Source organism: Saccostrea cucullata, unplaced genomic scaffold (assembly GCF_032062105.1).
Source record: "Saccostrea cucullata isolate Sc308-1 unplaced genomic scaffold, CSIRO_AGI_Scuc_v1 ctg14866, whole genome shotgun sequence".
Classification (NCBI taxonomy): domain Eukaryota; kingdom Metazoa; phylum Mollusca; class Bivalvia; order Ostreida; family Ostreidae; genus Saccostrea; species Saccostrea cuccullata.
In genome coordinates this window covers 1-25692 of record NW_026930520.1, presented here as the reverse complement: position 1 = coordinate 25692, position 25692 = coordinate 1, and the positions used below count along the sequence as shown (strand labels likewise).

Sequence of the window (25692 nt, the reverse complement as noted above, 5' to 3'; positions counted from 1 at the left end):
ATTCTACAATTTTATATCAAAATTAAATAGGGATAAGGAATCACTGTCTAGTTAGTATATTGTATCATAAGTACATGTATGCCAGGCCAGTGACATCAACGCTAGTGGGAAACGTGGGATAATTTATGCATAACGGGTCTACTAGTATCGTTGATGCCATAGAATACTATACAGACTAGACAGCGATTCCTTAACGACGACGGACCTAATTCATTTCTACAATAGAAAATTTACTCAAATTTTAATATGAGGTAAAGTGACTTTTTGTGAGTTAAAATGGATGAAAAAAATATATGGTCATCGATATAGATTTTTAATAGGGAGCGTTTCAAAAGTAGGCAACGAAAATCGATGATTACTATAGGAAGTAATGGGAAAATGCGAGTTTGTGGTATGAAAGTGATGATTAAAAAAAATTCTGCAATAGAATTTTTATTCATATTAAGATACAATGTTAACAAGATAATTTAGTAGCAAATAATGCCAAAAAATAAATAGGTCATCGGCCTAGATTTTTTAAGGGGGTGTGTCAAACTCTGGTGAATGGCATATTTTGGGGGAAATTTTTCATTGAAAATACCTTGGCAAGATAAATTGTGTCGTTTTATTTCCTTATTCTTCAATTTACTTTTACACTAAATAAAAATAATACTTAAAAGTTGTTTAAAACTCTAGGGATGGTGATAAAGTAGGATTTATATGTGAAATAAATGTGTATAATACTCTAGGGATTGTCTCAAAATACGATTTTTGTGACCCACGTCCCATGGGAATCAATATCTGAAAGCCTGATTATTTCAAAAGTTAATATTTTCTTCGCATACCTGTAATCATGGTAATTAACTAAAATACTTGTACCTGATACAGTGTTTGTCAAATTACCTGGTAAAAATAAGCATAGATTGTAAAAGTTTAAGTATAAGGGACTGTTTCAAGATAGGAGTATTTGATTTTTCGTTATATGCGTGCTTTACTGTATATGATCAAATAGTCAAATACTGATGCATTCATCACGGAAATAGTACAGAAAAGCAAAAGGCTCTTGGGCGACATTGCTCACCTTAGCACACTGGCTAGAGAAAAAAAACACAAAAATCACTTCACTCAGTATTGAGAGTTAACATTGGGGGGGGGGGGGGGGCTTGAATTTTAAACAACCTGATGATGCTTCTATATCAAGATAACAACTGGCTTTGCTGTTATTGAGCAGGTAATTTTTTAAAATTTATTCTTTTGACACCCCCTCACACATTACGGTCCAGCCCTACCCCTGGGGCCCCCATTTGAACCAGTACAACTATTACTACCTTAAGATTTTTATGCCTCCGTAAACGAAGTTTCGGGGGTTTACAGTTTTTGTCGTGTCCGTCCGTCTGTCTAGCTGTCTCTCTGTCCGCAAAAACTTTAACCTTGCCCATAACTTTTGATTTATTGGAGCTATGACTTTCATATTTCATTTGTATATTTCTTGTGACAAGACCTTTTTTGGGTACCACCAAATTTGACCTTTTGACCTTGACCTTGGAGTTTGACCCACTTTTACATGAAAATTTTAAACTTTTACTTTGGCTATATCTTTTGAACAGTAGACACCAAGACATTTATACTTCACATATGTAATGTTTGTTGAAAGACCTTTCATTGGATACCAACAACCTTGACCCTCTGACCTTGTAGATTTTCGTACTTGTGAAAAAACTTTAACCTTGGCAACAACTTTTAAACAGTAAGGGATAAGGCTTTCATACTTCATATACGTAATCCTTGTGAGAAGACCCTTCAATGGATACCAAGAACTTTGACCTTTTGACCTTGACGTTTTAGTTTGACCTACTTTAAAAAAGCAAACCTTGACTATAACTTTTAAAGAGTTAGGGCTAGTGCTTTCATACTTTACATATTTGATCCTTATGACATGACCTTTCATTTGACAACAAGAACTTTGACCTTGACCTTGGAGTTTGACCTTCTTTTTAAAAAATTGAACGTTGGCCATAACTTCTGAGGGGTTAGGACTAGGGCTTTCATGCTCTACATAAGTATTCTATGTGGCAAGACCTTTCATTTGATACTAATTAAATTGACCTTTTGACCTTGACCTTGGAGATTTTTGTACTTATTAAAAAAACTTTAACATTGCCTTACTTTCAAATTTCACAATTGTTATCCAGTGAGAATACCCTACTCTTGGTACCAATCAATTAAATTTGCATTTAAGAATAGCTTAATCTTTGCTATGTTGCCATACGGGGGCATCAGTGTTTTACAAACACATTTTGTTTCTTGGTATTTCTAGGTAAAACTTTGATCCTTTGTGTCCCACCTTACCCCCCCCCTCCCCCCTTTGAGCTGAAATATCTATCAATTTGTAATCTGGGAATGTTTTCGCAAAATTTGACAATAATGCACCTGTGTTATTTTACTCTGAGTCTAGGCTACTATAATTGTAAAAGTATAAAATTTCACACAAAATACTTTATTAATAAAGTATTTCATGTTTTAGGACAAAATGATGACAGGTATAACAGATTTAACTATGGAGTATCAAACAGTACCATTCGGTATCAAATACATGTATAATAATTGATGAAATTTAATATACAAAAATATTTTACTTGTAAATGTTTGTTTATAATGATTTCACTCAGTCATTTTAAATAGCTACATGTATTAGCTGTTACCTTATATACAAACTTTGATTTTTTAACTAGTTTTTTTATCAGATATAACATATATACATGTGGGGTAAAACTAACTAGAGTTCCTAATTATTTCATCACATCTGTATACTAGTATCTAAAAAATGATGTACATGCTGTTTACATGTAGAACAACACTATAAACTTGCAATATTGTTACATATGAAAAGTTTGTAAAAATTATCCCAGTGGCTAATCATATATTCTGGTGCTGTTAAGTTGGAGGTCTTTTGGTTGAGAGAGTAAAGGTTGGAACAGCAGACATTGGCACACTAAAGAACCCTCACTCCTCATTGCTCCCAAGTGTCATTCACTGCATCTTGTGACTCCTCATCAAGGTTAAATAATCTTGTAACATGTGCATTTTTGGAAATGCTGGAAATTCAAGAAAATATATTCCTGACGACGATGGGTGCTCCAATAGATGCAGCAATTTGAAATATCGGCATATTGTTGTTTCTACCTGAAATGCACAAAAAACTATGTGATATTCAGATAAATAAATAACATTCAATCAATCAATAGCAAGTGTACACAATTTTTTTGCATTTTGTTAACAAAGGTAAAATAAAAAAAAAAAACACTATGCGCCAAGAGGCAACAAATATTTGAAAAGTTATTTTTAGCTTAAGGGTCACAGTCAAGGTCAAACTAAGGGTCATTTACCTTGGTGTCTTTTGAAAACTAAATTAGTGGAGTATGCATACCAAATATGAAGTCTCTATCTGTTAAAAGTTATGGCTAAGGTTAAATTTGACAACAGACAGATAAACAGACAAACAGACAGGACAAAAACAATATACGCCTCTGATCTATCGATTGGGGCGCATAAAAAATATATGAATAAACCGAAAGACTCAAAATAAAAATTAATATTCACATCCTAATAAAGCATTTGATTAATCAGCATTGTCAGTGTACAAAGAATAGGAGAATGACTTCAGGGCTCTCACACCCATTTTTGGTACTGGGGCCGGGGCCATTGAAATTGGGAAAAAAACGATGTTTTTATAAAAATTGGGAAATTTTTACCAGTCATAATTTAAACTCTTACAACAAGAAAAATCAAATAAACACAGAATAATTAGATAAACTGAAAGGAATCATCATCATCGACTTACTCTTAGTAGAAATATTATTTTCTACACGACAACAGTACTGCAGGGATCAAACTTTTTGACCACCCCAAACGGAAAAGATTTTTAACAAACTACTATCAAACCATCAACAAACTACCAACAAACTATACTTTTGTGGTTTGTTAAAGTAGTTTGATAGTATAGCATTTAATGAACCACTAACAAACCACTTTTTCTAAAAATAGCTGCAGTGGTTTGTTAGTCTTTCATTTCTGGTGATTGTGATTTCTTTATAGTTTGTTAGACTTGGTATCTTGCAACAGTGTTTTATTAGTATAGCATTTGCATCTAACCACATGGGAAATTACTTTACAGATGTGTTTAGGGTTGAATTATCTAGAATTGTTGAAGTTTCCAAGAACAGCTTATCTCTTTACATCCGGTGTTAGCCTATTTGCGCCAATTTTCAAACCACCAAGCAGGTCAGAAACAAAGGAACTGGTGAAGGGACATTCAAATTGTTATAGTTATAATCATTCTATATGATCCCTGACTGGAAAAAGCAGCAATTAACATTATTAAAAGATGGATCTGGATACAGAAGAGGTATTTAATGCATGTCATGAAGTAATTATAACCTTCTGTGAATGTGGATGCATATGCTTTTTACTAGCTTTGGATTTTTATTCATTTTCAGATTGACCTATAATTCCTATCCTAGTTCAGATCAGTTATGCATTGGATTATGGGAAGTATACTTGAAAATAAGACAATAAAGATGTCTTTCAAAGTTGCAATGAGGTCAGAAACAAGGAAAAATTGTAGCTTTTTCCATGCCAGAGGAAGCAGGGAAATATTTAAATGTCGATCATCAGCTTGAAGAACATTTTTTGGTGAAAAATACTATGAAGATGTACACAACATGAAGGAGAATATGTGATAAGTACATGGACATTGACTTTGAATTGCATCTCCTAAACAAAAGGAAACATGTTGGATGTTGCACTTGCATTGGCTAAACTTGTGAATCCTGGAATTTAAATACCCTGAAACAAGACTTGTTGAATATTTCAAAATGTGATTGTTTTAGGTATTTTCAATTAAGACTTGTGGATTTGAGAAGGAAAATTCAAATGTACAGTGTTTTGGTGATGGATTTGTTCCCAGTGATTTGTTAGTAGTTTGTTAGAGTGGTTTGATAGTAGTTTGTTAGAGTGGTTTGATAGTAGTTTGTTAGAGTGGTTTGATAGTAGTTTGTTAGAGTATAGTTTGTTAGCTCATTTGCATGTGATTTGCTATACTATTAAACTACTTTCAAACCATAGTGGTTTGTTAGTAGTTTGTTATAGTAGTTTGTTTGCCCTTTTTTTCCGTATGGGACTGTAGCAAATATCAGCAGATTTATTTTTACTATCAATTTGTAATATTGAACTTTTACTAGCATTTTTTCTCCTTATAGTAATTCATATAAGATTTTTAAAAATAATCTATATAAAAAATAATAATTTACCTCTTGGAAGCATTTAGGCACTAAGGCGGTTTTATAAAGATGAAATCTGAACAGATACAGAAAACTCATCCTTATATTTTTAAAATTAAATCATTAAATACACTGGGAATATATTTTTTGGAAAATTACATAACTTTTTTACTCCAGTTGATTAAGTGATAGTAAATAATTTAATGGAATATCTAACGTTACATTGTATTTACCATAAACGAAGGAGTGGAGGAAATTCGGATTAAAAACAAACGATCGTTTTTGGAAGTAAATAAGTCATGTAGTGCTGCAAAATGGATAAGGTTATGGGGATTTACAAACTTTTGGAGCATGGTACCTAATTTTTTTTAATTGTTAAGGAATCTAATAGCAAAACAGTGAATAAAATACCTGTAGGCCTAGTGCTTCTCATTCAGTCATTGGTAATCTGAATTTTTTTTTCTTGCAAAAGGTGGCAACCACAGGTCGCTTTTAACTCACAATTTTAAGTATTTTCCGTTAATTTCGAGCCCTGACATCATAGATCTTCACATTCTGTGACATGTTGTGAATGAACAAGTCGTACCCAAGAAAATTTGTACTTTACTACAGACGACTAGACTTTCGTTTTCATACTAAACTGGTTCCAGCATATAAACAAACTACCAGTTCATAACACGAACGTGTTTCCTTCATATCTTAACAGTGCTTTTACGACTGTCAAAGATATGTTTTTTATTTTTTTGTTACAGTAATAACTTTGAAGCAATCATGCATTGGCATGATTGGGAATTTTTACACTTAAATTTGGGAAAAAGGGTACCTTTTTCACGTTGGGAATGGGGCCGAATATCGGCCCCAATTAAGGAGAATCGAGAGCCCTGCAGTGTGATTCAGTTTTGGGTTGTCAATTTTTTAAAGCTGCGAGTGCATGTACTGTAAAAGATGAAGGCAACTTATCATTATCTTTTTTGGAGGAAACAATTATGAATGATACACAACTAATAATTCAACAACTTTTTGCATTAAAACAAATGATTCAAGGGTTCAAATACCGTATAATCCCTATTAACCGCCCCGGGTGCTTAGAAAATTGTAAAAAGGGGGCGTTTTTTTTGGTACTCTATTTATGATATTCAATGTCATATTTTAACTTTAAAAATCTTTTGAAAAAAAATAAATAAATACAAGGAACCAATAAAATAATGTCTAACTTTACTTAAAGTGAAGATAATCCACCCAAATTATGCTAAATTATTCATTACCATTGAAATATTGCATAATAGATAAGTTTAATTTTCACTTTCTTCAATATTTTGATACGATTCTTGTTGATTTTAATCACTTTACAGGGGGCCCTTATTTCCTGACAATTGAAAAAGACCTAAGGGGGCGCTTATAGGGGCAGGGGTGGTTAATATGGATTATACGGTATATGACGTATAAGATTATTAGCATACTGCCATACTTGATTCTAATGATTACATGTTGGTAACACAGGGGAATTACCAACAACACACATGTAAAATCTTTAAAGAAGTTTGCTAGTTTAATTTCATCGCTAAATAGGAAAATTTTATCAATGATTGAATGAAGCTAGCACAAAATACATATATTTAAAAATAAAGTGATCAGCCTGTTTCAACATTGCTGGTACTTTACTTGATTCATCTCTAAGCAGGTAAATAGCCAGGTTTATCTGCATGGCTTGGTTGAATATTCTCTGAGAATTAAGTATCCCTATAAATTAACTCGGCTACTCTAATAAGGTATTTTGCTTAACATTTACACCCTATTGCAATTGCATCCAAAATCTTCAACATTTTTACATAGACCTAAAGATGCATTAAATGAAATATATTCAACAATAATAATAAAGCATAATGAATAAATGCAACATTTAGCCTAAAACAAAATATCTAAACATGGTTACCTGTTCCAAATGAAATACTGAATAGTACTAGTGTTGATATCACATCAGAAATTTCAAGCTTTAGCAGCTGTTAGGTCCTGGCATTCCGGGCTCTTGTTTTCTCCTTCATTTACGAACACTTTTATGTTCATTTAGCATCATGCATGTTTAGTTCATCTTTAGGACGAAAAGGCAACGTAATTGAAATTATTCAGAAAAAGATCTTTCCTTACAAATCACCTCCATCAGAAACATCACCTTGAACTTATCCTCTCGGGCCACGGTCCAGAATCCGCTCTAGAATCGTATCGATGATGAGAGACAGGGGGTCGTACATTTCGCCGTAGTTTATGACGATGTTTGTACTTGCTGCACTTCATTTTTTAATGAAAAACGAAGCTTTAAATGAACAAAGCCAGCCTAACCGGCGAGTCAGGAAAGTCATCAACATCACAACACGGATTTGTTTACTCGCCATGCGCTTATGGCAAATGTCGTAAAATAATCATTTACGTATAGAATCGACAAATGAATGTAAATCGAATTGTGTAAAATATTTTTGAATTGGGAATAAAGGTATGAAACTCTTTGTAAACATTAAAAAATGTATATCAATCATCTTTAGCAATACATAATTACGTCAATCTGATTCAAGGCAGATGCGCGACTTCCTGCGCAGTGGCGCGAAATTTCGAATTAGGTCTGTCGTCCTTAAATGTAGTACATGAAACAGTTGTAAACATGTATAAAACACATATGTATTTAAAATCCAGTCGATTTTTTTACGTATTGCATTCTTACCTTGTGGGAAAGTATTGTAGGGACTTTGTTCTTGTTCCCCGTTTGGGGATCTGGGCCAGGGCATTGCTCAGCTAGGTCTCATATGCATCTTACATGTAGATTTTGAACAGATGTTTTCGTGGGCAAAAATAACTTTTGTGTAACGTACGGTTGAAATCATCATCGAGTCCATGGAGTAATATGCACATTTTTACATTTCCGGAGGATCCAGAGTTTTTTCAGAACATGAATTAGTGTTTCAAAGTGGCAAAAGAACTAAACGGATACCGAGTCTCTAATGACGCTTCGCCATGTTTTACCCCTGACCTGGCTTGACCCCAACATCCGCCGCAATGCATTATCGGAATGTACAAGTCGAGAATGCAACAATTTTCCAATTTTCATTTTATTCATCATTATAAGATTCAAGGTTTTTGGAAGTCTTAGAAAAGGTCTTATAAAAGTTGACATTTGTACCTTACATACATGTATAAAAGGAAAAAAAAAATAATAATACAGTCTTAGAGAAATAAGGTTGTCTCGGATCCAGTCTTAGATTCTGTACCAATGCTTATTAGCACGATATGAAATAAGAAGTGATTTTTGGTGTCTTGCAATGATAGCAAAAGCCTATTACACTATGTATTATACATGTCGGAAATAGAAGACAAAAATACCAAATAAGTATAAAAATCATAGCAATTTCTCTGAATGCCTGGATACCCATCGTTTTTTAACCTAAAATATATTTGTTGATCAATTTGCAATTAGAAAATGCATTGCTAATATTTTGATTCGCTTTTTCTGTAAAATATTAAAGATTTGACAATTTTCCCTGTATAATATAATTAACTTTAATTTTTAACTTTAATTAAGAAGTACTGTAGATAAATTATCATAACTTTGTTGATTTAGAGATACTTTTATCAGTATTTTTGATTACTTAAGGCCAGACAACACGTTCCTCAAAATTATACAATTTTTCCTAAGAATTTGTCATTGAAGTTACTTAAACAAGTTTCCTCACACCAAAATAGGGTAACTTACCAGATATTTGGCAAAGATACCAAAGGATCATATTTCTTATATAACCTAAATACGGTTAATATTCTAAATGGCCTATATATATATATCTTCAGTCCTTCACACGCATACATGTATATTCCACAGGCCTCTGAATTGCTAACAATAAGCCGTTGTATGCTTGATTACAATGATATATATACCCCCTCTATGTATGGACCTGGGGTTTTTACATCACTCTGATCGGCTTATTCATAGAAATTCAGAGGCCTGTGCATACTCCGATCCAAAAATTAAATTTTGCATTATCATATACATGGAAACTAGGGGAAAAGTAAATACCCGGTAGTCCATTAATCTAAATATCTTTCTTTTCTGAAAAACAAAATCATTTATATTTCACACTGATGAGAGAGAGAGATAGAGATGAGAGAGACAGAGACAGAGAGAGAGAGAGAATAAAAATTATGCAGTTCAGCAGAAAATGAGTTCAGGGACGTAATTCTCTTGAAGTGCCTAACAAACGGTCACAACGTGAATACATAAAGTACATCAACCTTATAAATGTCATCGGCCTCTTCTGTTAATCGCCAAATTCCATTCGTTATCAATGTTTTGTGAGTATATTGTGCTATTTTTAGGCAATCCTTAAAATAACTTTTCGATACTCTGTAGTAAAAATAATCTTAATTCATTCAGGAAAGAAAGACTTATTTTCAATCAGGAAAACGGAAATTTCCAAAAATATACTAAACAAAAATGTCAATACATGTAACATATCGCTAACTAAGCCTTTCAGCCCCTTTATTTTCAAAATGAAGACAAAAAATTAAGGGTCAGAATACATGTACAGTCACTGTGTACATAGCTATCCCGGGGACAGCTGACATCTTTAAAGAATACGTCAAATAAAGTGGGTCCTCCCTGATTTTTTTTTCTTTTCGATATATGCAAGTTAGATATACATCTCTAAAATTGGCACAAACTACATGTACATCCCAAGGTTAAATTGCATTGAATGGAATTTGTGAGGGAATACATGTAGAGGAGGGAGTCCCCTGCTACTTGGTTTCCGAATCCCCGACAAAAGGACTCAAACGGCTAAAATCTACCATCTGCATGGCAAAGTACCGTGTGCAACTTTCAGAGAGTAGCGTATCATACACCCTTGGTTAGCGAAGATGCTGGTATATAAGCTGAAATCCCCTTGAAATAAAACGTACAATAACGAAGGAAAAGAAGCGAATATTAGTTTTATCTATACAGTGTACCCCTGAGAGTCTTTTCCATTCTAAGAAAAACTGACGTTTTTGCTACCGCATTAATCGCAGCATCTTCGCTAGCCAAGGGTGACGATCCGCTCCTCTCCTCTTCGCTAGCCAAGGGTGACGATCTGCTCCTCTCCTCCTTTCACGTGAAAAGAGGAGAGGAGCGGATCGTCACCCTTGGCTAGCGAAGATGTAATCGCAGACACATTCTCCGCATTGAAATAAACATTTGATAACCCCTTCGTGAGGACAGATGATACAAACCAACTTTTGGTATTTCTTTTTTAGAATGTTCACTTGAGTCATGTTTATGTAAGTAAAATGAAAAAGTTTAAAAACTGACTAGATTTTTATTCCTTTTTTTTTTTTTCAAATTTCAACAATAATGTGATTTTAAGTGACAAAAATTTGTATAGAATATAAGGATAGTTGTAGAAAAGTTGAATTTTAAACACCTCAGTTTTTTTTTTAGAATTTAGAAACTTAGAACAAATTAGAAACTTATTATTTTCATCATTTACAACTGAAACAGGTCAAAAAATATAATTATACCGATCCAGCACAGACATATAAAGTAATAATTTTATTTCAAAATGCGCAATGAAAACTCTTTATTCCTACCAAGTTCTTGAGGTCAGTTTATAACAAACAAGTTAGTATATATAGGTCTCTTGATTCAGACATCCATTTTTTGCTTGCATCCTCTGTCCGATATAGTTGCCGTTATCCAGGAGGAATATCATAACGGGAAGCGGGTCCCGGGCGAAGTCCTTGCAGGGAACCTCGGTCGAAGGTCCCAATGGGTGACAGGGGGCGAAGGTCCCGGGCGAAAAACTGGTGGGGGACAGGGGGCGAAGGTGTCGGGCGAAGCACTGGGGGGAGGGGGGGGGGGGCAGGTGGCGAAGCTCCCGGAAAATCACAAATACTTACAGAGTGTCCGAAAAGAAAAGCACACTTTCAAACTTTTTGAATGCTGACTAAAGCTTGAGGAAATAATATAACAAATATGTACAAGGATAAATTAAAGATGTAAGTTTCTTTTCTGGAGGCATAATTTAGTTAATATGTCAAAATAAGATATTTTAGCAGCATTTTCTTTTCCTTGATATAAAAAAAAAATAAGAAAAAAAGAGGGGGAAGGGGTTAACAAAAAAACCTTTTAAGTATGATACATGTATAACATTTATTCACTATTGACAAATACCAAAGGCAATCCTAAATGTGACCTTTGGGATCATGTTTGTGCAGATTATAAATAAATTAATGTCGCTGACTTAAGAGATAAGAGGGTCATCCCAACATGTTTATACATGTATATAAATAATTCCTGATTTTATTTTGATTCGCAGTAAGAATTGTTTCTGGCATCTAATATTCCGATCCCGAACTGAAACATGGCTATTTTGGCATATGTTATCTTGATTTGTATTAGTAAGTATTATTTCAATCTATATGATTTATTTGGGAAACCTTCATATCTGCAAATTGATTATTTTTCTGCCCCCGTAATCAAAAATTTTGAGGGGGGACATACATTTTATCCTGTCTGTCCGTCTGTTTATGTCTGTTTATCCAAAAAAAAAATAACCGTGCTTTTGATTGGGTAGGACTATGAATTAAATATTTCACAGATGTATACTTCTTGTGACAAGACCTTTCTTTGGGTACCACTAAATTTGACCTCTTGACTGTCATCTTGGAGTTTGACCCAATTTTACAAAAAAAGTCAAACTTTTACCTTGGTCATAGTCATTACTTTTAAACATTAAGTACTACAGGTGTATTCCTTGTGGAAAGAGCTTGCTCGTGGTGCTATCATTTTGACCTTGACCAGGGAGTATGACTTGCATTTGAGAGACATCAATATTCGCAATAAGCTGCGTTACTGTGGCATTAATGATACACATCGTGTTTTCTCTGTTATCTCTAATTTAAAAAAATGTACCGGTATTCTATGTTCAAAAATAGTTTACTATATAGCTTAAACGTATTTTTTTTTTCTCCAATGTAGTGAAACATATGAACAGATTTAAGATTAATTATATTAATACGAAATATAATGTATTTTTATTACGTATACACACATTTTAGTTCGTTATAATCTACTTATCTATTTATAAAAGTTACTTTCAAATCCTTCCTTTTTTCATATCTATAACACATTTTATTAGTTATCCATCACAAAATTATGATGACGTTTAATATGAAAACAAGTTTTACATGATAAGTACAATTTTCAGTGAAAATTGAATAAAGGATCATGATTTCGGAAGGAAAGCAGTTATTAATTAAGATAATACTTAATGATCAAATACCAAAGAACATGTCTTTCCAAAGTATATTTATTGTAACTACATGTATATCGTTGATTTATATAAACATACAAAGAATACCTAAACGGCAAATGTCAAAAAGTAGCCAAAATCTTAAAAACTACATAATATATTTAAAACATGTACGAACATTTTAAATTAAGACTTTATTACACTGAATAGACTTCGAATGTTGTGATGAGAATATAGAGACGTTAATATTGTTACAGGCTATTTAAAATTTAAGGACATATGAAAGTAGAAATTAAAACATACGTGTGCAAGAACTATTAAGAAATCAGTTAAAATTCGAGAATTGACAAAGTATATGCAGGTATTATTTTAATATGTCTTCAAGAAAAAAAATGTACATGAAATCCCTTTTTTCTTCAGCGAGTTGTCTTGTGCAAATGACTTGGAATGTGTTTCAAAGTTCTAAAAACAGCGATTTTGACTAATGTACATACATGTAACATTTGTGAGTGAGCCGACAACCTACATATACTTACTTAAAACATTTAATAAGAATCTTTCTGATTTCCTTTTTTCCGCAAACCTAAATATAGCTCAAAAAAAAAAAAAATAATAATAATAATAATAATTCCATTTTTGTAGTTACCAATTGCTTTTGTGATACCTGCTATGACGTACTTCCGGATTGCCGTGAGTACACGAGCACCGCTTGTGAGGCCCCCTACCGGCTATGGGCGTATCAGAACTGTGCAGCATACTGTGGCTTTTGTCGTGAGTTTTAATTTTGCAGAATATTTCACAAAAACAGAGTTACTTTCACAGTTGCGTTCTTAAAAACCTATATTAAATAGATATTTTTTTTGTCACTGCTTGCCATTACTATGTCATACTCTTTCAAACCAAAATATGCACACTTTATTATGAACAACACTATTATTCTGTTATCTTTTGTTTAAATGCTTTGAAAGTGATCTGATCAATGTTTCTAATTTCTCCACTTCGCAGGGAAACCATGCGATGACGTCATTTCCGATTGTGATGAGTATGGAAGCAGCGCTTGTAAAGCCCCGTATGTTTCGTGGGCGATCCAAAATTGTGCCAAATATTGCGGATTTTGTGATCAAAGTAAACAAAGTACGTCGTTTAAAAACTTCTTTTTTTTCTTTATAATTCATCATGTTCACTACAGAAATATAGTACTAGAATAGCATTTATCAACAATCGTTTTTTTTTAATTTATGCTTTTTTTAGGGGGTAGGGATCAAATACTTTTAACTTAATATGTTAAAATATCTCATTATGAAAGCGTCACATTAATAAATAAGATATCAAAAAAAAAAAAAAAAAAGAATTAAGACGGTTAGAAGGTAGATCTAGTTGGAAAACTCTAATATCAGTGACCTATTTTATGTTTCAATTACTTATACAGTAAAATATTTTCCTTATCAATCTTATTTTTTGGTACTTTTCAGAAGCACAATGTAGCTATAGTGACTGGATGGCGGTTTCGGATTGTTCCGTAACTTGTGGGAGTGGCTACAAAACGGAAGTGAGGTCATTTCTAAAGGTCAAGGACAAAACACCAGGATCAAAAGACTGCAAAGAGGAACTTGAACGATATACAGAATGTAAACTTGACCCATGTAAGTACTGACTGCACTTATCTACAAGAATGGGACCTTTTCATGGACTAATTCTATGCCTGCATGTCAAACACTGTAAATAATTTTTTATTTTTGTTTTGCAACATTTTACTCGAAACTGTTTGTTTGCGAAAATGTCCTTCATGTGAACATCAGTAATATTAGAGACTACTGGCGTATATTGAGCAAAAATCGTTTCAAGAATTTTGTCACGCGGTATAAAATCCAAATAAAAATCTTGAAATTAGATGTGAGGAAAATTAAGTAATCAACAGTATACAGAAATGTTCCCTCTTTTTTTGTGTTAAGCTTAATTTACTCTTATCCTTTAGTATATATCAAAATAATGAAGAAAAAGTGAAAAAGAGACATTGATAACTACTAGTATGTAGAAGAATTATTAAATTGATAAATTTTTATCTAAGTGGAATTTTTAAAGAAGTTATACAGTTAAATTTTTGCATTTATAATCTCTGTTTTCTTTCCAGGTCCCAAATAACAAAGAATCCTCATTTGACACCGCTCTTATTTTCTCATCATACACTGTGACGTATCATTTTCTATTTTTCATATGTACATATTTCATCGTATTGTTAAGTATTGTCCAGTAAAGCTATTTAAATTTTTTTTTTAGTTATACGAACTTTTCTAAAAAGTTCAAAAATGTTTATAATGTTTTGTTTTCCTTGTTTGTAAAACAAATAAATGACATACCTCACACTGTCTAGTATTTTTTTTAACTTATAAGACCTTTTTCTGACAACTGACACACAAAAGATTGAATAGATTGTCTTATCTTTTAAGCACTCACTGGCGAATTTAGACACGGAGGGCGTCACCCCTTTAGTGTCCAAAATATATACAAGATTTAATAAATCAATTTTTTGGTGACCCCAATCCATACTTGTCCCCTCTTCCCCCCAATTTTTCAAGATTTCTGGATCTGCCACTGGCACCAATACTCTTTGCGTCTAAAAAAGGTTGATTGTGGTTGCCGTGTAGAAATATTTTTGTATGCTTAAACCATAAAAGAGATATATGTGCCTTTGATTAATTTAACATTTTTCTTGAAATACATAAACAGTTTGATAAAATTTGAACATCCGAATGTAGGCAAGATAACAGTTGTAATGTGCAAGTTATGTATCTTAAAAACGAAGCACGGTAATATATGAAAAGCATGGGGACAAGACTCTATGGATCCTTTAGCTCTTTATCCCACTTACAATTCATCACCCATGTGGCGCAGTCGTTAGAGTGTTAACAAGCTCTGGAAAGGAGTTGATCCTTATGTCGCGTGTTCAAAACCCACCCCCAGGACATGCAACAGGTCGTTAGGATGAGACCGTATAAAACGAACTCCCTTGTCGCAGTAGGTGCTCTCACTAAAAAGACGCTTTACTGCTCTTTACTGCTCAAAGCTGGTGAGTGCCCAGTGAAGGACAAAATATGCACACTGAAAGAAAAACCTAGTGAATTTAACTAGTGTGTTTCGTAAAGCGTTGGTCGTGATTAGTAAACTTTCAGTTTACTGGTTAAGATAGTGAGTTGTGGAGTGGGGGTCGTATAGATACTTAGATACCTAGTGAAAGTTACTCATCAATTCTAAATTTATACTAATCTTTTCTAGTAAATATACCAACATCTGGTAAAACTACTGTTAAGGTAGTGATTGTATGGACAGTGAATCTACTAGTTTTCTTCGTGACATTAACTAGTTATTTTTTACAGTGCAGCTTTCCACCAGCAAGTGCATGATTGCGTCTCCATATTGGTAAACACTTTGAATGGAACACCATTAAATAAAAAATCAAACACATACATTTCTTTAGATAAATTTATCATTGTTTTTAGCATTTATAATTAGAATTTCCTTAATGAGATTTTGAAAAGCAGCCGCCTCCTCGGTTGTAGAGCGTTTTCCAAAAGCAAAGAGTGGTAACACGGGCAGTATTTCTGTGAGCAGGGCTCCAATTACCCCAATAGCCCCCGCTGTTCCCACAGCTGCCCCCACATCTACGGGGTCTACATTAGGTATTAACGGTCCATGATCAATGACTGGGTCAGGTACAAAGACCGGGGTCTTTTCCGTCACAGGAACCGGGTTCTTTACTGTCACAAGGTCTGGATTCAACACTGTTTCCGGAACTTTACCTTAAATGTTTACATTTTTGCATATTTCAAACAAATCAATTTAAAACGAAGAAAAAATAAATGAATATGATTTGAAATGTATGTTCATGTAATTAAGATTTTAGATTAATGATTACTTAAAGTAGCAATCTTTACAATCTACCGTATAAGAAGAATTTTTAGCGAGGATTTAATTTTGGCATTATGAGCGAGGGTGCCAAGATCGCTATAAAACTGAATATCGCTAAAAATTAATTGCGTTTTATTTGTAATTGCTTCTTTGGTGACCTTTTTAAAATCGCTAAAAATACATCTCGCTAAAAACAAAATACCTATATTTAAGAGAAAATCGCTACATTTGGGTTTAGCTAAAATTTCTACTAATACAGTATATGATCATAAAGGATATGGGCATCAGATTACATGCAAAGGAACTGTTTTAAGCATAGCAAAACATGTATAATAGTAATACAGGTATATGCGAAAATGTTTTCCTTTTTTTCTCGATATAAAGATGTCTTCTAACAATTTTGATCAAAGTTTTAGTGGCCTTGCATTTCATTTTATCAACTCAATTTCAGTTATAGTCGACATGAACGCTATGTCAAAAATATTGCTTGACGAAAAAATTGCATTGTCGAAGTTATTGGGGGCTCAGGGACCTTAGGCTCCTCCCATTTGTGTCCAAAATATACATAAGATTTAAAAAATCATGGTTTTGGGTGTTTCTGCTGGTCCTTTCTCAAACCCCAATGTGGTCTCCCCCATCCCCTTTCAAGATTTCTGGATTTGCCATTCAGAGAACACAAGAACGACTGTGGAAGACGTGGATATTTTGAAATGAATGAAGATAAAATAAGTCAACGGATAATAAATCTGAGAACAAAGTATAATACACAATCAGATAAAAACACATTTTCGCAAATATAATTTCCCTCAAGTCACTCACATGAATTTGTGTTGCAAGACTTGTTCCTGAACAAAGCTTCAGTACAATCCTTAGCCAGTGGCGTACCAGAGGGAACGTGGTGCTGAGTTCTTATTTGTGTGGTGAAACCAGTTCCACAAGACTTAGAACAACGTGTCAGTGTTATCCATGGACTGTATAGACATTTTGATTCTACAACCATTCGTAAAGGAAGAGTGATACTTTTAAATGAGAGCGGGGTATTTCAATAACAAACATAGCTTTCAACCACTATTGAAATACGACCACTATTGAAATACTTATTTCAGTTGTGGTTGAGAGTACATTCTAATTGCAAACACAGGTTGCAACCACTATTGAAATACAACCACTGTTGAAATATTTATTTCAATAACGGTTGAGTACATTTCCATATCAAACATAGGTTGCAACCGCTATTGAATTATTGTTCATTTTGAAATAAAGATTTCAATAGTGATTCAAATATAGATTTAAAAAAAAAGATTGAAACATTGATTTCAATAGTGCTTTAAACAATGATTCCAAAAGATATTAAAATGCTTATTTTAATAGTTGCTGACAATGATTTTAATACCAAAACCACATTGCAAGCTTTATAGAAGTATCTCAACTATTAAAACAAATATAAGAATAAATTACACATTTTATATTTTTAACACATTAAACAAATTTATCATACTGTTATTATATAGTTTAAAATATTATAACTTGTTTGTTTTATGTTTTCCTTTTTTTGTAGAAATTTCAATTAATACACGGACACTTTTTATGTAACTGACCTACCTACGCTTCAAAGATGTATGCAAATATTATAAGCAAGCTCCTGCTGAATCTGGCCGAATTGGCGAAAATCAACAGAAACTCAATTAATAATATGCAATTTTGAAATAATATTGTAATATAAAGTTCATTTTAGTCATTGATTTGAAAGGAAAGGATCATAAATACATCTAGATGTAGACATTAGAATATTTAGACTAAATTGAAGAAAAATGAAAGAAGACTGCTAATTTTGTGTACAAACTTATGAAAATATGATTATTTAACAAAAAGAATAAAAAAAAACAAACTAATTTGTCGCTCATGTTCATGGGGTTTCCTACACTTCTAATATGTATAGTAAATCCAACGTCGACTCGTCATTACATTAAAAGCTAAATTTCTAGGGAAATTAGTATTAGGTTTATAATAATGGTAGGTGTTATTTCAATTGTGATTAAAATGTGGTGGTGTTTTGAAACTTTTTTCAACTTCTTTTGAAATGATGAGTCACAAGTAGTCGTACTTTTAATAGTTAACTCAATATATGAATTAAAAATGTTGGAGAACACAAAAATCTTTAATCCTTGTATTTTTTTTGTTAGTTAAGTTATTTCAGTAAGTTTTGCAATGTGGTTTTAGTATTGGGTTAATTATCAGCAACTATTAAAATAGTTATTTGAATCATTTTTGCAATTGTGATCATTATTTCAATAGTGGTTGAAACTTGTTTTAAGTTTTGAATTGCAATCAGAACCTTTACTGAAATCTTTATTTCAAAAGTGAACATTATTTCAATAGTGGTTACAACCTATGTTTGGTATTGCAATGCACTTTTAACCACCATTGAAGTAATTATTTCAATAGTGGTCTTATTTCAATAGTGGTTGCAACCTATGTTTATTATTGAAATGTACTCGCAACCACTATTGAAAGAAGTCTTTCAATAGTGGTCGTATTTGAATAGTGGTTGCAACCTATGTTTGTAATTAAAATACACTATCAACCACTACTGAAATAATTATTTCAATAGTGGTGGTCATTTCAATAGTGGTTGCAACCCCCCCCCCCTTCCAGGCCATTCAATTAAAACATGCAAGACTATCCTATACAATAATTGCAGCTTAATTTTTTCGATACAATAGGTTTATCAATATCGAGATTTGAGTGAAGAAATAATTTTTTTTGCTATTTTTAAACCCTGTTTTCCAGATGATTAGGTCGAATTTTCTCTAACTTAGCGCATTGTAGTAACCTTGGACCTCTGGTCTAGGTACTGTCATTAATGCTTATGATACGCGTAATGTAGCGAATCTTTGCATCAGCAACTCTCCATCACCTTTATTTTAATATTTTCCTGCTACAGCAATGAAAATGCTTACTTAAGTCATTTTCAGGAAGCCTTAGCATCGCTAGGGGAAACGAAAGGAGAATTCCTTTTTTTTTTAAATATTGCTGCATTATTTTGATGAACAGTTGCATTACTTATGATGAATAGTTACAAACCCTTAAATCTCCAAAATATTACCAATTGTTTTGTTAAACATACATTTTTTTTTAATTTCTGTTAAGCAGACTCAAACTTGACTTACGGTAATGTAATGAAACTCGTTCAACCGTTGAATTACCGATATTTACAAAATTGAAGATATCTACACTTTTCAGTTAAGAATTCCAAATTCTTTACTATATATAATCATTTCCCCCTAAAGTAGGTTGTTGCGTTTCTTTCAGTACATTAGAAAATGAATAATTATAAAAGTATCCATTACATGTACCTGCCCCACAATAACCGCAGTATTCTGCACAGTTCCTCTTTGCCCAGGTTTCATAAGGTGGCTGGCACATTGTTTTACCAAATTCATGACAATCACTTCTCTTATTTAGGCATTGCTTGCCTATTGAAATGAAAGAAAAAAAAGCTGGAAATACTAATATATATAATCATTCGATTACTATTTCTAATTATGTCATTATCATATTCACTCGGACTCTTTCCATATTAAGTAAAAGATATTTTTATCAAAATTTTTATCAACACTTTAGGTGAATATATATTTTTATCACTGATAAATAAGGTGATTTTGGAATTCTTTTATTAGTCTTGCAATAAGAGAGCATTTTGTAATTTCTGTGTTGATTCTTATGACAGAAATTTAAATATTTAGTACTTTCATTTGTGTAAAACTTTTTATGCCCCTGTCAACGAAGTTTCAGGTGTATATAGTTTTTGTCGTGTCCGTCCGTCTGTCTGTCTGTCTAGCTGTCTGTCTGTCTTTCTCTCTATCTGTCTCTCTGTGTGTCTAACTGTCTGTTTGTCTGTTTGTCAGCAAAAGCTTTAACCTTGCCCATAACTTTTAATTTAGTGGAGCTATGACTTATATATTTCAAAAGTGTATTCCTTGTGACAAGACATTTCTTTAGGTACCTGCAAATTTGACCTTTTGACTTTGACCTTTGAATTTGACCAGCTTTTACAGAAAAATTCCAAACTTTTACTTTGGCCATATCTTTTGAACAGTAGATACAAGGAGATTTGTACGTGACATATGTATTTTTTGTGGAAAGACCTTTCATTGGATACCAACAACTTTGACGTTTTTACCTTGACCTTGGAGATTTCCGTACTTGTGATTGATTGATTGTGTATTGTTTAAAGACCCTCGAGCTCTCGAGAATTTTTTACTCATATGGAGACACCACCACTTTCCAGTGGAGAGCTGCAAATTCTGTTCTATACTCGGCACTCAAGACCACTGAACAGGGAGGGATTTTTTTTTGTGCCAGCACCTACTGCGACACTGGACCTCGGTTTATACGCGGTCTCATCCGTAGGACCGGTCATCATGTCTCCTAACTTGTGAAAAAACTGTAAGTTTGGCCGTACCTTTTGAATAGTAAGGGACAGGTCTCTCATACTTCACATATGTAATGCTTGTGAGAATACCCTTCATTGGGTACCAAAATCTTTGAACTTTTGACCATGACCTTGGAGTTTGACTTACTTTTTAAAAGCAAACCTTGACCATAACTTTTAAAGGATTATAGCTAATGCTTTCATACTTTACATATTTAAGCCTTGCGACAAGACCTTTCATTTGATACCATGACTTTTTGACCCGTTGACCTTGACCTTGAAGTTTGACCTACTTTTTATTATTATTTCTACCTTGGCCATATTTTTGAAGGGTAAGGGCTAGGGCTTCCATTCTTCATATATGTATTTTTTTGTGGCAAGACCTTTCATTGAATACCAATTACCTTGATCTTTTGACCTTGAACTTATAGATTTCCGTACTTATGATAACACTTTAACTTTGACCTACTTTTTTATTTCAGGTTTGTAATTCCAGTGAGTTTGCATTTAGGAAAAGTCGCTATGTTGCCATACGGGGGCATCAGTGTTTCACAAACACGTCCTGTTGCCTCAGAAAGAAATGCAAACTTATCTTCAAAATGTTAATTTGCACTGTATTTATAATTTATGATTATACTGCCTAGAATCAGTAATCAGACATACAGGTAAAAAACACAAAAAAAGCCTTTCTACCCATAAATTAATCGTATCAAAATCGCATATATACACTAGTACTGTATAAGTATCTTCATTTTTAAGGAAGCTCTAAAAACTGCACACTAAAGAGTTCACATTATAGAGTAATTTTTTACTGTAAGAGTGATCTGTCCTTAAAAGTGAGATAGAAATAAATAAATGATTATTTACAATTAATTGCACAATTTGTAATAAACTAAAATATGCCTAATATTATATTATACCAAGAATAAGTAATTTAATTCATTATTTCAATTAATTTCCCTAACGTAACTAAACAACTGGATGTGTCTCTGAATTCTTTGAACATTTTTCCTGCAGAATTAAGGCAGGTACTCTGTGTTGAAAATAAACTAAATTGTACAAATATGTACACCTTTATGTGATTTATTTTTGTTCAAGTTTAAAAAGCATTTTGTCAGTGTTTAAAGAGCTTCCTTAAATATGTTTTGCTATCTCCCGATAATATACAGTCATGTACCTTTATTATTTTTAGCTAATTATTAATTATTTAATTATGCTTCTTACGACAGAATCCACAAAAGTCTGGACAATTCTCGTAGGCCCACGTTACGTATTGAGGTTTACAGGAATCTAACGTGTACTCTGCACAGTCTGGAATTTTATCCACGCATACATCAGCATAGGAATCCGTTATCAATCCTTGTATGTCAAGAAAACAGAAAATTAATCATTGAATTCCGTCCTACAGTAACAATTATTTTCATTAAAGATATTGAAAGTAATTAATTGATAATTTTGTTTGCTTATTCCAATTTAATCACTTACCTGCATATGCAAGAACTATCAGAAAAGTAAAACCTTTGTTCATAATAACTTAATGATTCCCAACGCTAACTTATTATGTATATCTATATATATATATATATAACTGTATATTGAGTTATTTAGGTTATCTGCAATCTTCATAACATTTGAGACACGTGTCCTATTGGGCGTGAATGGACCAATAGACGGCGTTGGTTTACTATGGAACAGGAAATTCCATTTTGCTTAAGATAAGAGTAAAGCCATGAAAACATTGCTCCTTTTAGAGATCTGGGTGGTTGGGACCATTTTTTGACTGTATGGATCTTCTTAAGAAGAAGAGCACCATATTAAGATTGATCAAATTTTAAAACCAAAATGTATTATATATTTTTTTCTTTTAGTGTATAGTTGACAGCAAAAGATGCTGTACGTGCACATAATTTTGCGTATTTTAAAAGCATAATCATAATCGTGGGTGTGGAGTTGTTGGCGTAATCATAAAGAACGAGGGCGCTTTTGATTGGCATTCGGCAGGAATCTGGGCGTACTTGAAAAGTGAAATTTTTTTCAACATGTCACGTGGAATTTTAACATATATTTGTTCATCAGCTTCCTTCGCAATAGGAAAGGAAAATATTTTCACGAAAATGAATTTTGATTTGCTAAAAAAATAACTTGAAAATTGGCTAGATCAGACCTTTTGTACAAAATGCTACATTTTTAAACACTTTTCTTTTCTTTTTTTTTTTTATCTCTGGGTCTTCTCTCCATGATTTTGAAACGTTATATATGTACATTTCAATTTAAAGAAACGAATTTATATTCGAAAAAAAATAGAGAGAGAAGACCTAGAGACCATAAAAAAGAACTTTTTTCCAAAAAATCCAACTGTGTAAATGTAGTGTTTCTCTGTCCTTTTAAAACCCATACTGTATGTGAAACGGTGATAGCTCAGAAAAATGGGCTACTGTTCAGTGCACCAGATGCGAAAAGTTTTTGGTTCGAGCCTCGCATGTTAATTATTTCCTTTTAATACAAACAATAAATAATTTTGTTAGTTTCATTTTATGTACTTATAATTATGTATTAAAATTTTGAATTAGATAAATTCTGGTTCAGTTTGGTTCTAGAGCAAAATCAATTCCAGTCTTCTATATATTCTGTGATGTACATGTGTACACTTATCATCTATGTCTTTAATCTTATAGGTGTTTATTTCTTTGTGAAACATTACTATTTTATTGTACCACCTAGGAAAAACGGTCATAAATGTTACAATCTGACAAGGTATTTCAAAATAAATTAAAAAACTTCAATGGTTATGTTTGTAGAATCTGACCAGCTATGTTCTGCCAACCAAATCATGGACATTTCAACCATAAATGTTTCGTACAAATGATTCCTGCTGATTGCACGCCATATACGCCCATCTTCTTTGCCCTGCACATGTCCGTTCAGAGTGTTGTATATGTAAATAATTTCTCAGCGGTATTCTTGAATTAGAGCATTGTTGTCTCTGCTAAAGCCGCTTAAATTTGAAGCCCACTTTTTAAAGTACACATGCAATATCAAATCTGAAAAACGGTTATTTCTGACGGTTAATTTGTTGACTCCTAACTTGCTTCCCCCTTTTTTCTGCACACGTGTTTCTGATGACTTCATCGTTGACATTTCAATGATTCATAATGTATGAAAAGCGTCCTGGGTTTGAAAAATAAAATGAAACTAGAGGTACTGTGAGCACTGAGCTCACTAAATGATACCCCCGCCTCCCACATGGTTAAAATGGCAAAGTCCATGTTTTGCTGTGGCCGGGAAACCCAAAATATGTGTCGGATCAAAAAGTAAAATAGGAGTTGCACAATGGCAATATGTAATAAAGAATCTGTGAAAATTTCATTGAATTTCACTCAGTGGTATCAGAGGAGTTTCGGATAAGAGATGGGTACCCCAAAGCGTAACAGACAGACAGGCGGACGGACATACCGGTTACAGTAAACCCTCCCACTTTTCAAGCGGGGGGTATGAAAAAATCCAATTTTTCAATGTTAGATATTTTATTTTGTTCACTACATATGGTTACATTTTGACAAGATAATATCAGGAGAAACATACAACATGAAACTAAGCATATAAGAAAAACAGATAGTACATGCAAAAATAAATGTATTAGATTAAACTTATATCACATTATATTTGGATAAACTATCAAATTTGAATTTTTAATTTAATATCATTTTTGGTGAGTATATTTTTTTGAAATCATCCCTGTGAAATAGATTTTTAAATGATATTTGAATTCGGAGTAGAGCAAACACGAATCTCCATAACATCAGAGTTGGGATCAGGTGCGATGTAAGAGTGATCATTCCATATTTAAGTCTTAATCATTTCATTGGTTCTAGGCGAAAAAGCGTCGACACTGGACCGTATGCTAGCAAAATAATGACTTTTCGGCTGATAATCATTACTTTTGTAGTGAAATTCCTTTGATCGAGTTAATAGTTATATAACCAGGGTTTGAAATAGTCTTAGCAATCAAAAGTTATCTCCTATTTCCAGACAATGTTTCAAACATTCAGAAGATCAAGATCTGACTCAGCAAATCTTGGAAAAGTATTTAAGCGGGCTCATTCAAGTCCCGGTGTTCAGTTGTGGGGAAGCCGTCATAAGAAGAGGATGTCTCATTAGTAAGGTATTTGTGTTTTCTCATTTGCGGTGTCTCAACGTTCTGCAGACGGACCATTTGAATAACATAGATCTTTACGGGTTAATTAAAGAGTAATAGAATATTATAAACGGGTGTTTGAAACCCAGTGTTCGAAACTACGGGTCTGGGAGCTATAGTGCTCAAATATAGTGTCAGACCAGGGGCTTAGTACTTGGAATAGGAGGATAACAAACTAAGGAAAATTATAATTATATAGACGATAAGTTTAAATCATTGTATTGTTGATTATTATTGATTGTGTTTGTTCTTATATTTAAACAAATCAGCGAAATACGTCAAATAACGTAAGGAAAATTCTTTATCAAAACTTCATCCGTGGTCGAACCCACAAAACACTTTACAAATTTTTGGTGACAGCGGTGGGATAAATTGATCTAAAACCCACTTGTGATTTTTATGAAAAGAACAATTATTTGTTAAAGAACTTTTTCTCAGAAACATTAGGTTTAGGTCTTAAACCATGGATGACGTTGAGAAAGAGATAAGTTATCTTGAAGAGAAAATTAAAGAGTTCTCAAATGAAAGTATGCGTTTGAGGGAAAAAGAGAGACAGAAATCATCAACTCCAATAACAAATAGAGATTCTGGCATTGGTGCCCCGGAACAAGTGAGTTCTGAACCAAGACA

The 25692-nt window shown here is 33.0% G+C and overlaps 2 protein-coding genes across 2 annotated transcripts; one reads left to right on the top strand and one right to left on the bottom strand.

Annotated features, from left to right (window-relative positions):
- The first annotated feature begins 11615 nt into the window (after positions 1-11615).
- On the top strand, positions 11616-14719 carry LOC134228870 (spondin-1-like). The gene is made up of 5 exons (XM_062710562.1): positions 11616-11672; positions 13169-13297; positions 13532-13660; positions 13999-14169; positions 14658-14719. Exons 1-5 carry the CDS (start codon positions 11636-11638, stop codon positions 14666-14668), a joined length of 477 nt encoding a protein of 158 aa, XP_062566546.1. The 5' UTR covers positions 11616-11635; the 3' UTR covers positions 14669-14719.
- A 1278-nt stretch (positions 14720-15997) lies between these two features.
- Positions 15998-22395, bottom strand: LOC134228871 (uncharacterized). Its single transcript, XM_062710563.1, has 5 exons — positions 22353-22395; positions 22092-22226; positions 19789-19908; positions 17252-17422; positions 15998-16323 (listed from the first exon to the last, which is right to left on the bottom strand). Exons 1-5 carry the CDS (start codon positions 22393-22395, stop codon positions 15998-16000), a joined length of 795 nt encoding a protein of 264 aa, XP_062566547.1.
- Positions 22396-25692: the final 3297 nt, after the last annotated feature.

Coding starts and splice junctions, on each gene's coding strand:
- LOC134228870 (XM_062710562.1), top strand. CDS start 11,636: ATGGCTATTTTGGCATATGTTATCTTGATTTGTATTA. Junction 13,298..13,531: donor AGCATACTGTGGCTTTTGTC/GTGAGTTTTAAT, acceptor TCCACTTCGCAG/GGAAACCATGCGATGACGTC. Junction 13,661..13,998: donor TTGTGATCAAAGTAAACAAA/GTACGTCGTTTA, acceptor GGTACTTTTCAG/AAGCACAATGTAGCTATAGT.
- LOC134228871 (XM_062710563.1), bottom strand. CDS start 22,395: ATGAACAAAGGTTTTACTTTTCTGATAGTTCTTGCATATGCAG. Junction 19,909..22,091: donor AGACTTTTGTGGATTCTGTC/GTAAGAAGCATA, acceptor TCATTTCAATAG/GCAAGCAATGCCTAAATAAG. Junction 17,423..19,788: donor CTGCGGTTATTGTGGGGCAG/GTACATGTAATG, acceptor GAATGGTTGTAG/AATCAAAATGTCTATACAGT.